Source organism: Eufriesea mexicana, unplaced genomic scaffold, assembly GCF_001483705.2.
Source record: "Eufriesea mexicana isolate 0111107269 unplaced genomic scaffold, ASM148370v2 scaffold1653, whole genome shotgun sequence".
Taxonomy (NCBI): domain Eukaryota; kingdom Metazoa; phylum Arthropoda; class Insecta; order Hymenoptera; family Apidae; genus Eufriesea; species Eufriesea mexicana.
In genome coordinates this window covers 2,258,576-2,267,322 of record NW_016909884.1, presented here as the reverse complement: position 1 = coordinate 2,267,322, position 8,747 = coordinate 2,258,576, and the positions used below count along the sequence as shown (strand labels likewise).

The window sequence follows — 8,747 nt, the reverse complement described above, 5'->3', positions numbered from 1 at the left end:
ACACACACACACACACACACACACACACACACACACACACACACACACACACACACACACACACACACACACACACACATATAACGCGCGCGCGTGCACACACACACGCTACAGATAAATCTTCTCTTAAAAATGAAAAAATATTACATAGACTTTTATTTTTTAATTTGTAGATTATGTATATTTTGAAACATCTTCCACATCTCCCTACCAGATAAGGAGGATAGAAGAATTAAATAAGGTGAGAAATGAATTTGACTGTAGTATTTTTTTATTACAATTGTTGTAAATATAAATTTTATATTTGTTTATAGAATAGTATTTAAATTGAATTAAACAATATTATAAATTATCAGATTAAGTAGTAGATAATAATTTAAATACAAATTACTAATAAATATATCTTACTTTTTTCTTTTATTTATTTATTTTTTTTAATATATTTAATTTATTTCAGACGGCAAGTGGAAATGTTGAAGCAAAAGTTATGTGCTTCTTTAGGCGGAGGGATTTGCCATCGACATTAATCATGCTTGCAGATAAACATCAGTGTAAGTAAAATTTATATTATCATAAACGATATTTATTATATTGCATTCTAATAATATTGAAAATATTTATGTTGTATAACATTCCAATATAAAATTAATTTTTTGCTCTGAAGTTATTTTTTATATACAGATGCATATTATGGTATATTTAACATTTTCTTGTATAATTGATATTCTATTCAACTAGTATTATATTTGGACGTGTAATTTATAAAAATTGGTATTGTAACTATTTTTTGTAAATGTTTAGGTTATTAAGTACTAATACTAATACATTGTATGATCAGAAATTAACATTATTTATTTCGCTTCGCATGACGTTGCAAATCAGTAAGCATCTGTAAAGTGAAGAGTGTTAACATATTTTTTTATTAATTACAAAAGATTGTTACTTATTAAAAAGTAAATTTTTTTATCAGAATAATTAATATTTCGATACTACTCGTATTACATACAATTGATGATTTTGGCAAAAGAGATAAATAATGCGATATAATCAATGCAATTAACAAAATTCATTTACTATGTTAGTTTAAAAATATTCTTCTTCATAGGTTCGAATGATTCGTGATGATGAAAGCGCAGTCTCTCAATACTATCATTCCTACGTTCGCACTAAAAAAGCATGAAAAAACAATGTTTTAAAAAAATAAAATTATATTATATATAATCTTCCATTGAAAGTTAAAGAATCTAAAACGTGTCGCCGTTACTGTTGCAATATTCAGAATTCTCATGACAATATTTACCTGGAACAACATATTACATATATATTTTCTCGCGTAAGAAAAATAATACGTTGTTAAGAATAAAAAAATTTCGTTCAATTTTCGCATTTCAATACATATGTATCCTCATATATACATACATATGTGTTTCTAAAGCTTTCTCGATTTTTCCTTTGCAATAGCAAAGATAATGAGACGCGGGGATTTGGGGGGTGGGAATGTATAATAAGTAAAGTTGGGGGTGGCAGAGGGGTGAAATGGGGGTTGTATCGATCTGCCGGGGGTGGGTTGGGGGTGGTCCGCCCATCAACCCCACCAGCCCCTCTTTCTACCTCTCACCCAAGTCCCTCATACCACTACTCCTTTCCTCCCGCCACCCTGAACTAAATGAATGACTGACGCAGGGGTCGGTTGGGTATGTTACGTGTACTCGGACACAGACTTGGAAGAACACCGATAGACGTACACGGCAACCGACACAGAGACGTGTGCGAATAACAGGCTGAGAGAAACAGGAACACACAGACCTACATGCATACGTATACTCACATACAAGCAAACGTATATGCCTGGGCGAAAATGGTGCGCCCCGCTAGCCATCTTCGTTTTAAGCATTTACTTCCCCGCTTCCCTTTTCCTCCTTCCTCTTCTTTACTGCTATACATACGCGTGCGTTCGCGAGTGTGTGAGCGAGTCCGCGCGCGCGCGCGAGTGTACATTTTCCCGTGTCTCTTCCTCTCTTCTCGTGACTCTATGTCCATCTACTGGTATTCGAATTGTATATTCTCTCTCTCTCTCTCTCTTTCTCTCTCTTCCTTCCTTTATCACCCTCTTTCCACCATTTCTATATTTTCCATTTCTATACCTTAAATATCAGAAATAAAAAGAACAAACTTTATCTTGCATACAAACTTTGTCTGATATAATATGAAAAGAATATGCGTTTGAAATGTCGCATTTTTTACAGGGACATTTTACAATCATTTCATCTTGAACATTTAAAAAAGAAAATTCTTAAAATATTGCATAATATCCAGAAACTTGATTAAAACTTACTAAATTTTGTATTACTGCTGTTTAAATTTAATGTTTTATAGTTACAACTTTTCCAATTTTAATTTAAAAGTTGTTACAATGAAATACTTGGAACATTCCATAAAAATGATTTTTGTAACATAATATTATTGTCATATACTAATATTATTTCTTTGGTAGAAAATATGATTTAATACGAATGTACTTGAATACTATTATATAATAAATTTTTAAATAAAATCTTTGATAGTAGCTTATCTATTAATTATAGCACAATTATTGTAAATAGAAACGTGACTGGAATTGGTTGACAGAATCAGTTATTTTTTAAATAATGTATATATTAACCATTTAGATATTGGTAGCTAAATCTTGTAATGATTGAAAATTATTAGTCAATAAATTTGAAGGATGCTGTGTGTCCTTAATTGTGGAGTTTCTTAGAAGTATTTTTTAAAGCATGTGTTAAAATTGTATTAAAGAAAAGATAGAATGAAAATGAAACATAGTAGAGTGGGTTCTGTGATACAAATTGCAGTGGCAAGTGCGGAGCAGCAGAGGTCAGAATCCCCTGCAAACACGCAGATTCAGAAACTCGAGAATCCAGATACTACTAAGGAAATGACTAATAAAGATGGGATCGGGCCCAAAGTGATGAACAAAGGGGGCGGGAAGGGTGGCTGGCTGAAGGCCCCACTGTCAGAGGCCCAAGAGCCTCATGGTGAGTGAGCAGTCAATTGAAAGGTGCTCCTTATTGATGAATTTTATTAAATTTCTGCATTAAGTAATATTATGAATAAAAATATTCAATTATTACTGATAAAAATGTAGAAAAATATTAACAAAAAAATTTAACAAATTTATTGTCAACAAAAAGTATTAAGTAATTGACTTACATTTTTCACTACATATATGTAAATACTTTTAAAGTAGATATTAATGAAAATCAAATATTAATTAATTCGTCAGTAAGTATTACATAATGTGTACCTTTTGGTTGTCATGTTAATCTCATATTGAAGCCAGTGATGATGTTAGGCTAATGACCAAGCGGCGGGATTTATAACATTCTTTGTAATCTTGGTGAATATTATAAGTTCTAATTGAATTCACTGTAAGGCCAAAGATATAATAAATTGGGTTTAACTATGACCTCTTTTTTTAAGTTATACAAAAAGGGGTTTAATTATTAAGTGTAAAACTTATTAAACCCATACACAGCCATACACAGTCATAATCATTTGACCATTTTATTTGTATTATCTTTTATATTTTCCATTTGTTTTTTAAAAAAGTGAATAATTTAATTTTTGTACATAAATCCTAAATTCATTCTTAATTAAATAATTTCAATTAGTATCTTAATAAATAATTTAACATCCAGAAAAAAATCCCGCCGCATAAAATGATAATTCTTTAGTAATCTGAGGCTTCTTCAAACAATTTATATTTCTTTGAAAGTTAATTTCATTTCTGTTATAATAGATAATGTATCACTTAACATTGCTTTCATTTCCTTTTTTTGTTGCCCGCTCTTGCTGGTATTTTTAGTTCATTGTCATAAGTTTTGATTGATTCTGCCACATTCCTGCGTTTCATTTACATTTCATTTATTTATATTATAAAGAAGTAAAGAATAATAATAATAACAAAAGACCGAGGTGCATGAATAAACTTAGGATATACTTTTATATCATAAAAAAAAAAATTAATATTTTATTAATATAAAAGATAAGTAACACTATTTTACATGTTTAATTTTTATTAACATTACCTTATACGAAAAAAAAAAATACATTATAAAGTAATTTTAAGTTTTTTTAATATTATATGTTTATAACTTTTCTTACTTTTTTTATCTCAGTGTGAAATATTTTATTTAAATTTTTGTATGCAGTTTATTTAAAAACTCGAAATAATAAAACTGACTTAATTTTAATTATTTTTATATATAGGGATGGAAGAAAATGTTGTCGGTGCTGGAGGAGTTACAGAATTAAGTTCTAAGCAACGTCATCAAATGAAGCACCGAGAGTTGTTTCTATCACGTCAGGTGGAAACAATGCCCGCAACACATATAAGAGGAAAATGTTGCGTAACTTTATTAAATGAAACAGAATCTTTACTAAGCTATTTAAACAAGGAAGATTCTTTCTTCTATTGTTTAGTATTTGACCCTGCTCAACGTACTTTGCTTGCTGATAAAGGTATTTATTAATATTAAAAATTATTAAATACAGCAATTATTCTTACTATAATTTTTCTCCATATATTTGAGCTTTAACAAATATAAAATATTGCAGGTGAAATTAGAGTAGGTAGTAGATATCAAGCTGATGGAATAGCACCAGCTCCACTAACACCTGCTGAAAGAGAGTCAGATCCTCGTAGGTTACAAGATTTAGAAACATTGGTTTGGACACCACGACATTCACTAACAGACCGCCAAATCGATCAATTTCTTGTTGTCAGTAGATCAGTAGGCACATTTGCAAGAGCTTTAGACTGTTCATCTTCAGTTAAACAACCATCTTTACATATGTCTGCAGCAGCTGCATCTAGAGACATCACCCTTGTAAATATTATTGATATTACTGCTTTGTAACTAAATAAGATATATTCTTTATAAAGAAGAAATTTTTTACACGACTTTCTATTTGTAGTTTCATGCAATGGACACTTTACATCGACACAATTACGACGTCGCGAAAGCTATGTCATCTTTAGTACCCAGTACTGGTCCAGTATTATGCAGAGATGAAATGGAAGAATGGAGTGCATCTGAAGCAAATCTTTTTGAAGAAGCCCTTGATAAGTATGGAAAGGATTTTTCTGATATACGTCAAGACTTTGTAAGTATTCAAATTACACAAAGGTAAAGTCTTAAACTTCAACACTTCATGATATTTTATTTTAGCAAATATTTGTACATTTCAGTTACCATGGAAAACATTAAAGAATGTTATTGAATATTATTATATGTGGAAAACTACTGATAGATATGTACAACAGAAAAGGGTGAAAGCTGTAGAAGCAGAGAGCAAATTGAAACAAGTTTATATACCAAACTATAATAAAACAACTCCTCCTACAACTGCACCATCTGCAGCAACAATTGTACCTCTGGGTAATAGTAACAGCAACAGTAATGGGAAACCAACTAATGTTCTCAATGGTAATAGCAACGGTAATATGACAACTGATAATAGTGGAATATTGATGGTTGGAGTTAATGGAAAACCATGTGAAAGTTGTCAAGTAATTCAAAGTCCACAATGGTATGCTTGGGGTCCATCACATATGCAGTGTCGTTTATGTCAGTCATGTTGGACATACTGGAAAAAGTATGGTGGTCTAAAGGTATTCCATATATTATAATTGGATAAAAGTATATAAATAGTATATATTATATATTATAAAAAAATATTTTATCTTTTGTGGAAAATTTGGTTATTTAGGTTCCATCACGTATGGATGATGTTGATTTGGAGAGGAAAAGAGGTGGTGCTGGTTCAGATGAAGAAAGTAAAGGAATTGGCGGTGCTCATAGACCTCATCGATGTAGCATTCCTTCTTGTGGTAAAGAATTCAAGCTCAAAGCACATTTAAGTCGCCATTATGCAAGTGCTCATGGTGTTGATCTACGTGGAAGCGGACCAAGTGGTGGTGGTGGAGGTGGATCCCCCAGACCTGTAATGAAAACTCGATCAGCGTTTTATTTACGTACTTCAGCATTGGCACGAGCTGCACGACGATTATGTGCAGCACAATTACGTACACGTCATGCTGCGCGAGCACCTCATCAACCTGTAAATGCAGCACCTTTGCGACACCTTTGCGCATCTCCTCAGTTAACATCAAAAAGTCCTGCGGAGTTACGTATTTTAGCACGTGCTGTTCGGCCTCGACCTCGTCCTCGAGTAACCGATATAGCAACGCGTTTAGGTGATCATCCGGCTCCACGACAACCTGGAGATTGGGATTGGTTAGCTCTTACAGCACCAGCACAACGAAAACAACCAGATCGGGTTTCTTTTCCTAGACCACCAAAAGCACCAGGTATATAATCTCTTATTTAATAATATATAATTTTTACTATTAGAACCCTGCATTTAATATTTTGATTTTTATCATTTGTATTATAGATGGAAGTCTTTTATATGAAAGAGTACCAAATAAATCTGAAGTAGATAGGTTGACAGTAACTCCACCTCAGCCACAACCTAGTATGCAGACTCAACAAGCGATACTAAAACGCACAAGACCTCCATTTGATGAGATAAACGGATCAGATGGTAAGTTTTAGAATCATGCATTTATTCACATATATCGTGATATTTTAGATCCTAGTATTGAATGTGGTCTTTGTTTACTGGCTTCTACTCTGATGTGGATTGGGATGAAGGTAAAATAATCGAGTGCCTAAAAGTTTAACTCATCAAATAAAATAAATAATCAAAATTATTAAATTGAACAGTTTAACATTTGTTCCAAAGGAATATGCATCATCGGTTTAATAGTTTTACATTATTTAAAAATTTTACACATTATAGTTTGAATGTCACGTACATATTATTACTTTTAATAGGTATTGCCCTAAGTGCAGGGCTCCCTGGTGGACCACCTGCAAAAAGGGCTCATCATTCTCAGCAGCTCCATCCAAAGCATACTTTGGAACATACAGCGCCTACTGTTCTTCCTCTAGCACCGCCTTTGAATGGAAGAGCTTCTCATCCTCATAGTTTGCCCCATGGTCCACCATTATCTAGAAGTAATGCGCGCAAACAAGTAATATCATGGATGGATGCACCTGATGATGTTTATTTTCGTGCTTCAGATCAAACCAAGTTAGCACTTTTATACATTTTGCAGTGTAGTAATTTATTATATAGCTGTACACTTATTACTAAAAAGAAAAAAAGAGAAACAAAAAGGGTGAGTAGGAAAAACGAATATTAAAATCGATAATATTTATAATTTGTAGAAGACTAAGAAGAACCCTTTCATCAGTTGAACTTCGAAGGGCAGCGCGTAAACCATGGCGTAGATTACCAGCTCCGTTACATCCTCCTCATCCACAAAGAGCAGTACGTGGCGATGACATGGTGGTCATCCTGGACTGAATCAGTAATACAATCAATTAGGTGAACTGACAGACTAATCAGTTTACCGCTGAAAGGAATTATGCTGTTATTGTAATTTTAATGCCAGAGTCGGCAGAGTGAAGATATCCCAGCTTTATGTATTGTCATTGGCAGCTCTGATGTTGAGCAAGGACTAATCGCTGTTTGGAATCTTTTCAATAATTTTCGAAACAGCAACTCGCCGAAATTGAAGGCCTCGCTTAACTGAATTTGCATGTTGCACTGACATCGCTGAAACATACTTCACATGTATGGACAAATGGCAACGACTCTGGAACGAACATTCATCGAATCTTAAGAGAAAAAAATGGAAATATGAAATCGAGTCATTCACCGTGAGACATGATTTTCTATTCGTATTAATTAGTTATTGTTGTTATTAATAATAATTATTAATAATTGAATGTACATATACATCATACCACACATTCATACATGCATAACCAGGCAACACAAGTGTCCAACGAGTGCTGGACACAAGTTCTACATTGGTTAAATTGGCCCATACCACGCGCATTAGCTCACGAAGAATGTTACGGCCGTGCGCGTAACAGAGACAAGTATGAGAGAAAGGGAGAGAAAGAGAGGGAGCGAAAGCGAGAGAGAAAGGATAAGAACGTACGTGAGAAAGAAAGAAAGAATGCTCATTGTGAATATTTTTATTAAATTTTCAAGTTTGATGACTTCCGTCGCAACAATTAATAAATAAACATAAGCATAAGTGGAAGAATGTACTAGTCCTTTTCCATTCTATCCAGTTTCCTTTCATATATCATATAGGGAATTTATACATGTATAAAGAATGCCAAAAATGTTTATATATGTTAATATACTTTATACAGTATCTTTTATAGTATTATTCAATATTTTTTTCTAATGACGTCAAATTCTTAACTTTCGATATTTATTATATAAATGTATATACTTTATTTTTAATAAACCTTAAAATTTTTTTTAATAAATTTTGTTATACAGATTAATATCGAAAGTTTACTTGTAAGATATAAATAAATTATATAAAACGTCTTTCAAAAATTAGTTAAAAAAATTTTATTAATTAAAAAAATTCATTTTCAATTTTTTTACCTTGTACGTATTGCGATATATTTGATAATGACTATATAATTTATATTACTATCATAATATTTTTTATTAATATTTGTTAATAAAAATTAATATTTTTGTAAAAATTGAAATTAGTAGTTACAATTGGAGCAATAATTAGAAATGATAAAAAATTATATATTGTTTATTTAATTTTTATGTATATAATTAGGAATAAATTATAT

The 8,747-nt window shown here is 31.8% G+C and overlaps 1 protein-coding gene across 4 annotated transcripts in view; it reads left to right on the top strand.

Moving 5' to 3' along the window:
• The window catches only part of MTA1-like (metastasis associated 1-like), a 9,921-nt gene extending 1,773 nt beyond the window's left edge, over positions 1–8,148 (top strand). Inside the window, exons 2-13 of one of the 4 annotated variants that reach the window (XM_017902137.1) lie at positions 174–241; positions 458–551; positions 2,853–3,035; positions 4,270–4,521; positions 4,618–4,889; positions 4,978–5,166; positions 5,252–5,674; positions 5,773–6,373; positions 6,460–6,609; positions 6,690–6,719; positions 6,903–7,161; positions 7,299–8,148. In XM_017902137.1, coding sequence (XP_017757626.1) covers positions 174–241; positions 458–551; positions 2,853–3,035; positions 4,270–4,521; positions 4,618–4,889; positions 4,978–5,166; positions 5,252–5,674; positions 5,773–6,373; positions 6,460–6,609; positions 6,690–6,719; positions 6,903–7,161; positions 7,299–7,437 — 2,660 coding nt within the window. In that variant the 3' untranslated portion in view covers positions 7,438–8,148. The remainder of the gene's footprint in view (positions 1–173; positions 242–457; positions 552–2,852; positions 3,036–4,269; positions 4,522–4,617; positions 4,890–4,977; positions 5,167–5,251; positions 5,675–5,772; positions 6,374–6,459; positions 6,610–6,689; positions 6,720–6,902; positions 7,162–7,298) is intronic. The other 3 variants (XM_017902139.1, XM_017902138.1, XM_017902140.1) reach the window with 3 other exon arrangements.
• Positions 8,149–8,747: the final 599 nt, after the last annotated feature.